The sequence below is a fragment of the Pipistrellus kuhlii genome, unplaced genomic scaffold (genome assembly GCF_014108245.1).
Source record: "Pipistrellus kuhlii isolate mPipKuh1 unplaced genomic scaffold, mPipKuh1.p scaffold_m20_p_1, whole genome shotgun sequence".
Lineage (NCBI taxonomy): Eukaryota > Metazoa > Chordata > Mammalia > Chiroptera > Vespertilionidae > Pipistrellus > Pipistrellus kuhlii.
This window is the reverse complement of record NW_023425404.1, coordinates 111,190,423-111,205,530: the sequence shown is the minus strand read 5'-3', so window position 1 is coordinate 111,205,530 and position 15,108 is coordinate 111,190,423. Positions and strand designations below refer to the sequence as shown.

The 15,108-nt window shown below is 40.8% G+C and overlaps 1 protein-coding gene across 14 annotated transcripts in view; it reads right to left on the bottom strand.

The window, feature by feature from the left end:
• MLLT10 (MLLT10 histone lysine methyltransferase DOT1L cofactor) overlaps nt 1–15,108 on the bottom strand; it is a 227,516-nt gene that overhangs the window by 24,071 nt on the left and 188,337 nt on the right. For all 14 annotated transcript variants that reach the window (XM_045587996.1, XM_036459672.2, XM_036459663.2 and 11 more), the window contains one exon: nt 243–360. In XM_045587996.1, the coding sequence (XP_045443952.1) occupies nt 243–360 (118 nt within the window). The remainder of the gene's footprint in view (nt 1–242; nt 361–15,108) is intronic.

Genomic DNA, 15,108 nt, shown 5'->3' with positions numbered 1-15,108 from the left:
TTTTTTTTTTTAAATATATTTTATTGATTTTGTACAGAGAGGAAGGGAGAGAGATAGAGAGATAGAAACATCGATGAGAGAGAGTCATCGATTAGCTGCCTCTTGCACACCCCCTACTGGGGATATGCCCGCAGCCAAGGTACATGCCCTTGACCGGAATCGAACCCGGGTCCCTTCAGTCCCCAAGCCGACGCTCTATCCATTGAGCCAAACCGGTCTCGGCAAAATTCTTGAAAACTTACCTGTTTGAGTGTTTTCAGACTGAGCTATAAGAGCTGCCATTGAAGAATTTGTATTTAATCTATTGCCATACATATGAGATGGTGCCTGACTAAGAGAAGATCCAGATAGGGCATTTGCCTAAATAAAAAGAATTATAAGGATAAGTGAATTATATTTGAAAAATCTTAATACTTTTCCTCCTGATGGACCTAATAACTATTTACTCCAACTTACGAATATAAGCAAAAATTCATAACTATCTGAAGAGCAAATTTCATTCTCACTTGTTTTACCATTACAACATTTCAGTTTTTAAAGTTACTTAACTCCATTTTTTTTTAAAGGACCAGAACATTCAAAGGTAAACTATTCCTGCTTTAATTTCCAAGTATGCAGTCAGTATCAAAACCCAGTGGCATGGTAACCATGTGAACATATGACTATTTAATCTTATTAAACCACTATAAAATAAGGGCAGGTAGACAACAGATGTCTAACATGCTTTTTAGTCTCTTACATCATAGGATGCTAAGGAGGTCAAACCGTCCAATACCTATTTTTAGTATTTTAACTTTACAGAGTCTTATTTCCATTAACTGTCATTAGTAAAACTTGCACACTATTTTGTTACTTTCTATTTTGATAGACTTGGAAGCTTGCTGCTTTTTCTGTTTTGTTTTTATTTTAAAAGGAAACAAACAGGCATTACAAGTATGTTTTCTATACAATGTAAGGCTCAAGGAATCACAGCTTTGCTCTGACCCCATATAAGGCACTGTCTTTTTGGCAGGAAGCCAGTTCTACTAACTAAAGAGCTGGTCCAAAGTTTGTGATTCATTCATGTAGCTAACCACAATTCTGAAGGCCTCTACTGGGACTTGTGCCAAACAAGCGAAAATGAACCCTTAAACAGATGAAGCTAAGGAGGCTGGCCAAAGTCTTGCGTAATCCATTGTAATAAAAATGCCTTCTTTGATGTGAACAGTTTCTCCCACTTTCCAAGAATAGTATATATAACTTAAAATGTGGCATTTTTGGAAGCAAATTTCTGGTACACAAAATACTGTCATATTCACAGAAGGCTATTACTAGCCTGAAATACTCTTCAGATTTAACAGAACCACAAAATTTAAAATACACTTCATATTCTTTTTCATGAATGAAATCAAACAAGTTTTTATAAAACGAATCACTGTATAGTTATTTCAGAACAAAATTCTGAAAAATAATTTCAAGTACTGAAGCACATCTAATATAAAGAAGTTGATAACAGCAGAACAAAAGATGTGGAACATTTTGAAATGCATAACTACACACAAGAGACCAAGACAACATAGTAATTATAAAAAGCAAAATCATTCAGAGCACACAGACTGTTTCTGGAAAAACTCAGACCCTGACATTATATCTGGCCTCTATACAACTTACTAAGCAAGAAAATTTGACTTTAAATTCATAGTCTTCTTGATGCAGAATCATGCCTGTCCTTGCTTTCCATTGTTTCAAATGGTATATTTCACAGTTCATACTTAAATGTCTCAGATCAATTGGTCAATTTCTAGGTTTCGTTTTTCCTCTTATTAAAGATATGTATACAAAGTCAGTAAGTTTGTACTGTAAAGTCCTATTTAACCATCAACTAGCTTTAGTAAAAGATAAGTCATATTTTTAACCTGACGATCATACTAGGTATTTATCATGTATTTAGTATTATATACATAAAATATATATTTCATAAGTAAAAATATAGTGAGATTTAAAAAAAAAATTTTTTTTTTCTTTTACCTCCCCAGAAGTCAAATACTTGGGAATCTTGGCTACTTATCAAATAAGTTAGAAAAAGAAAAATCCAAATGAACAAAAAGACCAGATGTTACCAGGGACATGAGTTAAAATCTCAGGTATCTTATACTTAAAAATGCCTTTCACTGAGCCTAATTATTCTTACTCTAGACATAATTCCAAAAAGATCCACTAAGCATAAAAAAAGATTAGAAATGGAAAATTAATTAGAGGAAGAAAAAGTAGTATATCTTAAGACAGTTTGTTGGCAGTAAGAAGTAACAGCTGACAGCAAAAGAAGAAAAAAAAATATGAGCAAGAATAAACATATTACAGAGTTCTGGTGGCATGGTGCTCAAAGAACATAGATATCTAGATGCCTTAGTATATGCATCTTAGCCTTTAAAAAGAATCCCACATGTTTCTATTGACTAGAGAGAGGAAGGAAGGACAGAGAGGGAGAAACATAAATAAGAGACAGAAACATTGACTGGGTGCCTCCTGCACATCCCCTATTGGGTACTGAGCCCATAACCCAGGCATACGCCCTGACAGAAACTGAACCAGTGATCTCTTGGTTCATGGGTCAATTGCTCAACCATTGAGCCACACTGGCCAGGCTATATCTTAGCATTTTGATTCTCCTTTTTTCATGTAGTCATCTTTTACTGAATCAGAACTAATATTACAATACCAGTTGGATTACTTTCTTAGTTCCAATTATCAGTTTTATGAGCTGCCTTAGTCTCCTGGTAAGAACAAAAAGATCCTGCCTGCCTGGTGCGGCTGGTGGTTGACTTCGATCTAAGCATCAGAAAGTCGCTGGGCTGCTATCTGGTCTGGGCACTTGCCCAGATTGGGGGCTCGATCCCCAATAGGGGGCATGCAGGAGGAAGCAGATTGATGTTGATCTTTCTCTCTCATGGATGTTTTTATCTCTCTTCCTCTCCTCCCCCCCCCCCTCTCTCTCCCCTCTCTTTCTCTCAAAATAAATAATCAATAAAAATATATTAAAAGAAATGTCAAAAGATCCTACACTCTAATCAGAAATACATCCTTTTTCAGGAAGGGTTCCTTCTATCAAGGGCTTTATATTTACCTATTAGTTTCAAATTTCTTGATGTAGTCTCCAAATTATCTTAGCTTGCATATCACATACTAAAAATTCAAAATGCAAAGTAGAACAACAGCCCATGTTACCTGCTTAACATGATCAGCATGATTATTATCAAGAAAATGGTAAGTCATCTTTAACATAATCCAAAGCAGAAAAGTATATATTTTATAAAGATGGCAGGCAAAAGTAAATTAATAATAATAAACTAAAATGGGAATGCATTCTTAATTGTCCTAAATGACCAATTTCCCAATTTTCTAAATGGGTAAAAATGATCTGGTAGTAGTTTTTAAATTATTGCATTTACCTAAATGAGAAACTTTCAAAAGAGATAAAAAAAAAAAATAATAAGTTATTAATTTTACCAGGTAGAGTTTTGTGGTGTATTAAAACATCTAAACTACTCTATATTAAAACTCAATTCATTAACGTATCATGTTAAGCAGATATGAGCCGCCAAAGACTCCAAAATGACTGACACTGTTTAGTCACTACTTCTGAAATTATCTTTAGAATGGTTAATGCTGAGAACCCTTAATAACTGTTGGCACCATAGGTAGGGCCAAAAAAAACCCTCCAGCATGTTAGTGAAAAGATTCCATAACTGAGCATCAATGAAGGTTACCTAAGAGAGAAGGGGTGAAAAAAGAGACCTTACTGAGAAGAATGAATAATGCCTGGCAATGTGTAGATTCAAAAATTTTTGTTATCATTAGTAAGTACAATCACTAAGATTGAGGGGGGAATGGAAGGCTCTCCATGTGAACCTAAAGAAACAGTGGTTATGAAGCATAAAGAGCACTCAACACTTTTATATAAAATAAATATGGAACAAGGAAGAAACAATATGCACACATTTCTCCACAGTATACTTTGGACATGGACTTTAAACAGTACATGGAAAGCAAATTACTAATGTATCATAAGTCTCCGTCAGAAAACCTGATATAAAGACTAGGAATATTCTTCACTTCTGGGTGTGTGTGTGTGTGTGTGTGTGTGTGTGTGTGTGTGTAAGCTCCCCTCCCAGTTTTCTTGGTCTACATTTGTTTTTTTTTAAGTATTTGATCAAGATATGAATATAATAAATGTTTTCCTCTTTAGCTATACTATGAGAACAACAAAATGTAAGTACCATGTCAAGCAACTGAGAACTAAGGCCAATTTTAGGGTATACAAGAGAGGACTATACTAAACAGGAGCGTGTGAGTCCTACCAAAGAGGATTAACCATTACTCAGGTACAGCCCCTGGTTGACACATAGAAATGATGGTCCATAGTTATCAACTTTTCTAATTTTTAATTTTAAAGGTTGACAGAAAATTTAAATTTTAAAAATACACATATGAATATGTTCCCACAAAAATTCGTACATGAATGCTCACAGAGGCATTATTCCTAATAGCTAAAAAATGGAAAGGAATCAAATGTCTATTAATTCAAAAATGGATTAACAAAATGTGGTTTAAAAAAAAAAAAAAAAGGACTGGCAATTCTTTATAGAGGGCAGTGCCTGCCTTATGACATGTCAATTTTATCTTGCCCAAGTAAGGAAATGGCTATGTGGACAGATATCCTCCTTGGATACTGGCACTATAAGAATATGAGTCGTTAACATTGAGTGAAGGGTACCCATGATATATGTGAAATCTACTCTGCACTGTTTTTTGTAACTTTTCTATACATCTAAAATTTTTTCAAAATAGAAAGTTAAAAAAAAAAAGAATATGACTACAGAGGATCCAAGATGGCTGCTCGGGTAGACATCTAACCGTAGCAGCACACAACAATTTCAATGGAATACAACTAAAATGTAGAGTGGACATCGCCCAGAGCTACAGGTAGTCGACTGACTGAAAATTCTACAAGAAGGAAAGAGAAAACCAGAAGGAAAATCAGAGGAGCTGAAAAAAAGCCTAAGGTACAGAGACATACTGCGCGCCCGCACGCATGCGCGCGGAGAGGTCGCAGCCGGAGAGGAGGAGAGGGCTGGGTGCTGCCTGGCATTCCCTAGCAGGAAGGAAATAAAACCCCCAGCCTGGGCTAAACCCCCGAACCGGCACCGCTGACCCCCAGTTATGAGCCAGACCCTGGGGACCCAGGCTCAGGCGGGGGAGACGGGACTGTGAGGCGGAATCCCAAGTGAACAGCGAAAAGCAGGGCCCCCGGAGTCGAGCGCACTTTGCGCGCAGAGGACTGAATGTTGACTTTGATGCTGGATTACCCTAGCGTAAAGAAACAAAGCCTCCGGCGGCGCTGAGCCTCAGTCTGGACTGCTCTGAACCCCAGTCCTGGACCAGACCCTGGGGACCCAGGCTCGGGCAGGGGGAGACGGGCTGTGAGGCGGAATCCCAGGGGAGTGGCGAAAAGCGAAGCCCCCAGAGTCGCACGCACTGCGCGCAGAGGACAGTCTGTTGACTCTGATCCTAGACTCTCCTAGCGGGAAGGAGAAAAAAAAAGCTCCAGACTGGAGGAATGCGACAGGGAGCAGGAGCCCCTGCTGGACACCAGCCAGCTGGGCGCCGGCGGGGAACCGGGCGACGGGGCCCCCAGGGTGGGGGGGGTGCCCCCGAGCCATTGACCTCTGAGCGCGGGCAACGGAGCCAAGGCCGGGGGCTGCTTCCTGGGCGGTGCAGACCCCGGCAACAGGCTGGAGCAGAGCGGGAGCCCGTGGAGAACAAAGGGGTGCCACAGGCCAACCTACTGAGCTCCCAGGACAAGGAGGAAGAAACCAAAGTTCTCAATGTGAAGAAATCAAGTGAGAGCAAAAGATAGTAAAATTACTTAAAGAATACAAAGAAGATCTTGAAAAATCAAAGACTAAGTCAAAACTCAACTCACCAGCCAACATTGCAACATAAATGTGTTTAAAAAAAAAAAAGACAGAATGTTGGAACAGTGGCGGCCAGGCCTAGAGTGCCCAGGCACAAAGCAATGGCAACCGGGCCCGGAGCAGCAACGGCCAGGCCCCAGAACAGGAGCAGCCAGAACCAGAGCAACAACAGCCAGCACTGGAGCAGCCAGACCTGGGGCAGTGGCAGCCAGGCCTGAGGCGGAGGCAGCCAAGCCCAGGGTGGCCAGTCCAGGAATACCCAGACCCGGAGTGGCCGGGCCCAGAGAAGCCAGGCCCAGAGCAGTCGGGTTGGGAGCAGCCAGGTCCAGAAGGGCAGTAGCCAAGCCCGGAGCAACCAGGCTGGGAGCGGCCAGACTCGGAGCGGCCGGGCCCGGGGCAGCCGAGCCCAGAGCAGCCGGGTCTGGTGCGGCCAGGCCCGGAGCAGCAGCTGCCAGGCTGGGAGCAGCCAGGCCCGGAGAAGCCGGGTCTGGTGTGGCCAGGCCCAAAGCAGCGGCTGCCAGGCTGAGAGTGGCCAGGCCCAGAGCAGCGGCTGCCAGGCTGGGAGCGGCCAGGCCCGGAGCAGCTGGGTCTGGTGCGGCCAGGCCCGGAGCAGCTGGGTCTGGTGCGGCCAGGCCCGGAGCAGCGGCTGCCAGGCTGGGAGTGCCAGGCCTGGAGCAGCGGCTGCCAGGCTGGGAGTGGCCAGGCCCGGAGCAGCGGCTGCCAGGCTGGGAGCGGCCAGGCTCAAAGCAGCGGCTGCCAGGCTGGGAGCGGCCAGGCCCGGAGCAGCCGGGTCTGGTGTGGCCAGGCCCGGAGAAGCGGCTGCCAGGCTGGGAGCGGCCAGGCCCGGAGCAGCCGGGTCTGGTGTGACCAGGCCCGGAGCAGCGGTTGCCAGGCTGGAAGCGGCCAGGCCCGGAGCAGCGGCTGCCAGGCTGGGAGCGGCCAGGCCCGGAGCAGCTGGGTCTGGTGCGGCCAGGCCTGGAGCAGTGGTTGCCAGGCTGGGAGTGGCCAGGCCCGGAGCAGCGGCTGCCAGGCTGGGAGCGGCCAGGCCCGAAGCAGCTGGGCCCAGAGCAGCCAGGTCGGATGCGGCCAGGCCCGGAGCAGCAGCAGCCAGCTCCAGAGCAACTAGGTTGGGAGTGGCAGTGACCAGACCCGGAGCAGCTGGATGTGGAACGAACCAGAGCAACAGAGGCCAGGCCCGGAGCAGCCAGGCCCGGAACAGCTCGCTCCTCGCCTGCCCCTGCCCCACGGCTGCCTCTCAGACATGGCTGGAAACTTTTGTGGGAACTGTCTTTTGTGTGAAATGTATCATTGGGCATGTGGTGGTATTATTGATATGAGAAAATGCTAAGTAACTGATTTACTATCTGAAAAGGGATTTACTATCGGGGAAAGGGAGGGAGGAAGAGACTGAACAAAAACTGTGCACCTATGGATGAGGACAATGGGGGATGGGGAGGGGGTGGAGGGTGGGGTGGGAACCTGGTGGAGGGGGGAAGAAATGAGGAACCTTTGTAACGATATGAACAATAAAGATTGATTAAAAAAAATAATAAAAAAAATAAAAAAATAAAATAAATAAAATAAAATAAAATAAAGAATATGACTACAAACAAACTAGGTACTTGACTTTATAGTGTCCCACTGAAATAGTCATCTCAAAATGTGAAAGTAGGTGTTAGATTAGTTCAAAGATAAAAATATTTTATAGAATTATAAATTCATATTGCAATAATAAACATTTGATTGAATTTCCAATATATGTTATCTTTGAAAAGAAGTTTTTTGTTCTTTTCCCAAGATTAATAGTTGAAAGGAACCACTTCCACTCAAGATGATATATTATACTTACTCTAATAACATTTTTGTAAAAGCATAATTATTATTTTTTAAATGTATTTTATTGATTTTTTTACAGAGAGGAAGGGAAAGAGATAGAGAGCTAGAAATGTCGATGAGAGAGAAACATCGACCAGCTGCCGCTTGCACATCCCCTACTGGGGATGTGCCCACAACCAATGTACATGCCCTTGACCGGAATCGAACCCGGGACCTTTCAGTCCACAGACCGACGCTCTACCACTGAGCCAAACCGGTTTCGGCAAAAGCATAATTATTTTACAAGATAGAGCCAAGGTCAAGCAGAGTAAGAGTAAGCTGAACAATTATTGAGGTAAAGCTGTTATTTAGAAACAAAATATGTTTAGGTGTCCGAATCAAATAATAGCCTTAGCAAAGTTCTAACTTACTATGTCAAACATCTAGAAATATATGAGTCTATCAAGGCAATGTTCAAACTCAAAGCAAACCAAAGCAATTTACTGTATTCTAAGTAGACTGACATATTTAAAATATTAGTAAGATGAAAATTACAGTTCAGCTTGAAACGTCCCTGTTAATAATTTACCTCTTACATTAAACTAGAGGCCCGGTGCATGAAATTCGTCCATGGGTAGGGTCCCCTAGGACTAGCTGGTGGTCAGGGCAGATATGTAGGGCGACTGGCAGGGAGATTGGGACCCCCACCTTGGCCTGGTTCTGCCAGCTCACTGCCCTCGCCCCTCACCACCATCTTCAGTGAGGGCGACCAGTAGGGTGATCAGGGCTGGCAGTGCCTCCACTACTGTCTGCTCCCAATGCGGTATCACCGACACCCGCCATGTTCCATGCCACTCCCTGGTGGTCTGCACACGCCTAACGCCCAGTCACTGGAACTCCCGCTCATAGGGGCAAATTGCATATTAGCCTTTTATTATAGAGGATACCTATTTGAGACTACAGAAAAGTTTTAGAAGAGCTTTCATAAAGTTACTACCAAATTCCTAGGCACTTGGCTCATTCTAAAGGAGTTAGTTGTGGAGGGGAAAAAATCAGGCTAAGTCTACATAATTATGTGAATATCAGACTTAAAAGTAGGTACTGTTTTGGTAGATTTCTTTTCCCTTCTAATGTTGATAACAGTAGAAAAATATGAAGAAAATTTAGGTTGGAAACAACAGTACCTATAGCAAAAATTTCACATTTAGAAAGAATCATGGCAATACATCATCTAGAGGTGGATATGAAACTTCAAACTTCAGTCATACAGGAAAAGGTTATAGAAAGCATTTTTTAAGTACACAATTAACTTGTCAATACATGTTAAAATCAAACAATTCAAATAAATAGCTTTCCAACCCTGACACATGACTTAAAAATACATTCTTCCAAAAATTTTCAAACTCAACTAAACTGAATATTACTTTAAAAATTCCTATTTCACATATACTATTAGAAGGAAAACTTATTTATTATCATGGTATCTGCCATAAACCAGGCCATCTATCTCACTTGGGCAAGGTACTTAACCTCTCTGTCATCAATCTATAAAAACGGAGATAATAGTACCTATGCTCATAAAAATATTGTGAGAATTAGCTGAGTGGATATAAGTAAAAGGCTTAACAGAATGCTTAGCACATGATAAACAAATTTTAGTTATTTAAAAAATTGTTTTCATAAGTTATTATGCTTTCTATCTTTGCCATTAACTTTGTTAGAGAATATAATCTATCAATTGTATTCTAATTAACATGGCTATACTTCAAAGACTGAAACATACCTATCTAAGAAAAATCAGCAGGTATAAATGTCTCATTATGCAATGATATCTTAAATTTATATATATGGATGGGCAAAAGTAGAATTACAGTTGTATGTGAAAGTTTATTCTTATATTAATATTTATTTTTGTATTATTTATTATTACTATCTTTCTTTTGCTCACACCTGTATGATAGCATAGCAATACTACAAATACAATGTAAGGACACAAATATTTAATTATAATTTATGTATTTCTTTAATTTGCAAACACATTTTGACTAGAAAAGCTTCCAGGAAAAACTGGGAACACTGGAAAGCTTCATATATTCAATTCAAACTGCACTACAAAACGCATTCTGGTAACAGCCCCCATTTCTATGTCAGCTCTACCACTAGGGCTTTAATACTAAGCGTATGATGAGAGATGAAACCAAGTGTGAACAACTTTCAGGTCCAATGAGTAGGCTGACTGTTAAAGCTGTCAGGTTCAATTGCATTATTCCACATTATTCAATGCCCCAAACTGCTCCTTAATTGTTAGGAGCTTAACGTATTCAAAACCACCATTTGGGCTAATGCTGAAATGCCCTACAATTGAATTTCTAATAAAGTAGTGGGAGGGATCAAACTATAGTTAAATCACCACTGAACTCATGAGTGAACAACAGGACTATATGGAATAGTCAACCAATTCTAAGGTTTCCTAATTGGTTAATATCTAGTTAATATATCACTTATCATCTGGGAGAAAATTAAGTCCCTAGTACTACAGTGGTTACTGAAATAATCTAAGGACTGAAAAAGACCTTAGTCAACAGCTGAACCTAAAATGGGTAAAACTGCCTGGCCAGTGTGGCTCGGCGGTAGAGCATCGACCGATGAATGAACCAGATCACCGGTTGATTCCTGGTCAGTTCACATGCCCAGATTGTGGGGTCAATCCCCAGTATAGGACGTGCAGGAGGCAGCAACCAATGATTTTTTCTCATCACGGATGTTTCTATCTCTCCCTTCCTTTCTCTGAAATCAATAAAATAACATTAAAAAAATAAAATGTGAAAAATTCATATTTCTGTGTTAACATGAAATTATGAGTTTTAAAAGAAAAAATGTAATACTATTTTTAACAAAGGAGGTGCTTCTGTAACAGTTGAAATTAATTATTATGTCCTACAACATCAGTGTAATAACCATTAATTCTAAAGTACATTACAGTGTGCAAAGTACTTATTTTCATTTAAACTTTCTAACATACATGTATGACAGGTAGAACAGGTATTAAAAGTTTTTATTTTATGTATGAAAAAAAATGATGCCCACAAATTTAAAAGAGCTGCCCATAGTTACACTATTGAGTAGTAAAACTCCTGGAACTCAAGTTTTCTGACTCAAATTTCTGCTAGTTTGCACTGTGTGACACAAAGGGAAACAGTAAAATTACTAACAATGTTTTTCAAAGTGATACCTCTTTTTTTTAAAAAAATATATTTTATTGATTTTTTACAGAGAGGAAGAGAGAGGGATAGAGAGCTAGAAACATTGATGAAAGAGAATCATTGATCAGCTGCCTCCTGCACACTTCTCACTAGGGACATGCCTGCATCCAAGGTACATGCCGCCCTTGACCAGAATCGAACCCAGGACCTTTCAGTCCGCAGGCCATGCTCTATCCACTGAGCCAAACAGGTTTTGGCCAAAGTGATACTTCTTAACATATTAGTAGAGACCCATTTGGGGAATTCATTTTTATGTTACAGATTGGTAAACCAGAGAGCAGGCTCAATAGTCAAGATTGCCTTGCTTCCAAACTTAAAGTTTCATCACTTTCTGGACATGTGACCTAGTGTAGTTACTTTGACCTTTCCATCATTCAAGTGACCCTACTGAGTACTGATAAAAACTTATTTATTTTTTTTAAAATATATTTTATTGATTTTTTACAGAGAGGAGGAGAGAGGGATAGAGAGCTAGAAACGTCGATGAGAGAGAAACATCAACCAGCTGCCTCCTGCACACCCCCCAACGGGGATGTGCCCGCAACCAATGTACATGCCCTTGACCAGAATCGAACCTGGGACCTTTCAGTCCGCAGGCTGACGCTCTACCACTGAGCCAAACCGGTTTCGGGCAGTTGCGGGCGCCTCCCAGACCCTCAGCCCAGGCCGAGGCTAGGAACAGATTGTGTCTGGCAGTTGGGGGGTGGAGGGATGCAGCCACTGTCCAGGTCATGGCTAGGGTCGCCACTGGAAGCAAATTGTGAAGGGGGTGCACACCGCCTCCCAGGCCTATGGCCCAGGTTGCAGCTGGGATCTGATCGAGCCAGGGTGTGCACCACCTCCCAGGTCTAAGGCCCAGGTCATGGCTGGGAGAAGATCTCACGGGGAGTAGGGAGGGAGGGCACGCGCTGCCTTCCAGGCTGACAGCCCAGGTCACGGGCTGGGAGCAGATCGCGCTGGGGGTGCGTGCTGCCTCCCAGGTCTATTTCTCAGGTTACAGCTGGGAACAGATAACAGATGGTGCCCAGGGGTGTGTGTGTGTGGGGTGTACACGTCTGCCTCCAGGCCACTGCCCAGGTTGCGGCTGGGAGCTGATCTCGCCAAGGGTGCAGAGGCACCCCCCAGGCCAATAGCCAGGGCCTCATGCTTCCTGCTCTCAGCAGCAGCTCTCCCTGGGCCTGAGAGGACTGGGCGTTACCATCTTGTGTCTATGGATACCGCAATTTGGTTGCAGAGTGATGGCTAACTTGCATATTACTTTTATTAGATAGGATTTATTGAAACTTTCATTCTGATCAATCAAATCAGGTGAATTGTTGGGAAAGTGAACCATTTTCTTAAACAGAATAAAAGTATCATAATATTAGACACATCACTTGAAAGGAAATTAAGGACTACATCTAAGACAATTCCCTAAAACGAACACAGGCACACACAGACACACACACACACACACACACACACACACGTAACATGCACATCCCAAAGTTATGTTATTAGAAAACAAAATATTCATAACTGAAGTTAAAGTCTCAGAAATCTACAAAACATTAGCCACTATACTGTACCTTCAAAATACTTAAATATTTTAATTTACTAAATATCACATAAACCTTGGAAGTTCCTTTAAATTATTGTTAAGTCTATATTCTTTTTATAACAGCAACACAGAGTGAACAATGAACCATGATTAACTACATGAAGACTGTATCCAAAAGCAAAACCTAGAATGCAGAATATATTAGAATACAATTTTTTTTCATTACATTCAGCCTTAAATTCTTTTATTAAAGAAATCACCTTTCAAACAAATGCACTTGAATTCTCCCAAAGATAGAACAGAATGAATTAGAACTAGGAAACAGAGGGGAATATGAAAGGCAAGATGGAAAATTAATGGCAGACCTACAGAAACCAATTTATACCTATACTCATGATACAACAAGAAATAGCACATCATTAAGAAAATCACATGAACAGTAGTTCTATCTTCCAAAAATGTAAAAAAAACAAAAAACCTACAATTTAACTATATTGCTGATAACTATGAAAGAACAATTATTCTAAAAACAAGTATGTCGAATAAAACATAATGATTTAACACTGAAGAAAAAAAAGGTGAATTATCCAACATATTAACCAGTGAACTGCCACCCATCCAAAACGGAAAACAACCCTACATCTTGTTTTTATTCTATAGATGCTTATGGTGTAAAAGGGCTATAAGAGGTTTTTAAATCATAGTACTAAGCATCGGACACCCTTTCCTCTCCCCTACTCTTAAAATGCAAAAACATCTCATTTTGTTCCCATTAAAGGCAAAAATCTATTCCCAGTTTTAATTTTTGTTAGCTTCCTGATCTTACCTCCCTGACCACTTTGTAGAAAACAATTTTTAAAATAGCAATTAATCTAAACAAAAGGCCTATCTAAAACCAAGGCCAGAAAGATTAAGAATGACCTCTGGATTTTTCCTGCCGACACCAACCCAGTCACTAAAAATTACAACTTTCATTAAGTTTTTTGAGGAAAGGAGAGAGGCAAAACATTATTCAAATTTAACATTTCTATTATCTGATTTGTATGTCACGGTTTTCTTAAAAACTGTAACAAGACTTCAATAATTAATTTTAAATATTATTTTAATTTACCTTATAGCGCTGCTCTCTTAACTTTAAATCATCTACCTATTTTTTAAAAAAAACCTATGTAAAAGGCTAGGATCTGACTTATATGATTTGAAAACAAAGAGGGCCTATATGAGAATTATCGGGTCTAGTAATAATTAATGTTGTTCTTAAACATTCGTTTAAAATCTTGCTTGGCGTTTACTTGTATTGACATAACCTTCAAACACGTGGTATCTACAGAACGTGTGAAGTGCAATTAACAAGTTTTGCTTGAAAGTTTGTGTTTGGTTTGGTTTTTGTTGCAAAACTAGGGCTAAGAAGATGGCGGATGAAGAGCATATTCGGCACTGCATGCTTTACGAGTTCCAATTAGGAAGAAAAGCAAGTGAGGCTGCAAAAAACATCTGTAGTGCTCTTGGTCAAGATGCAGTTAGCGCCAGAAAATGCCAGCGTTGGTTTGAGAAATTTCGCGAGGGAAATTTTTCGTTAGATGACAAGAGTGGTCGAGGCCGTGTGTCCAATTTTGATCAAGAAGCTCTTCAAGCTCTTTTGGTGCAAAATCCTCAAATTACCCAACAAGAGCTTGCGACAACTTTAAATTGTTCACAAAAAACAATTTCCAATCAATTGCGTGCACTTGGCAAAGTCCAAAAGTTTGGAAAATGGGTTCCTCATGAGTTGACCAACAACAACCGGAATCAAAGAGTCACAATTTGCAGTTCGCTCTTCTCTCGTCAAAACCGTTTGCCGTTTTTAGAGCAAATTGTTACCGGAGATGAAGAATGGGTACTGTATGTTAATTTGAAAAGGCGGCCTCAATGGTTGGACAAAAATGAGGCTCCGCAGCCCACGCCAAAACCTGACTTGCATGCGAAAAAAGTGATTGTTGTGTGTTTGGTGGAATTTTAAAGGAATTCTTCATTATGAACTTTTACCAGCTAACCAAACCATTACAAGTGCAGTGTATAGTGCCCAATTGGAAAGGTTAGCCCAAGCTTTAAGAGAAAAAGAACCCGCGCTGATTAATCGGAAGGGCGTAATTCTTCACCACGATAAGATAACGCACGACCGCATACTGCAAGAATCACTGCTGAAAAACTGCGCCAGTTGAAATGGGAAGTTCTCCCTCAACCTGCATATTCTCCTGATATTGCCCCTTCCGATTACCATTTGTTTCGTTCTTTGCAAAACTTTCTTCTTGGAAAAAAATTTAATAATGAAGAATGCCTCAAAAATGCATTGACCGAATTTTTTGCATCAAAATCACAAGAATTTTACAACAGAGGGATTAAAATGCTTCCTGAGCGTTGGGCACAAGTAGTAGAAAACAACAGCAACTATATTGTTGATTAAATTTTGTTGTATTGTTTAAATAAATTCGATTTAAAAAAAAGTATTAGAAAACGACATTAATTATTACTAGACCTAATAAACCAGAAATAAACT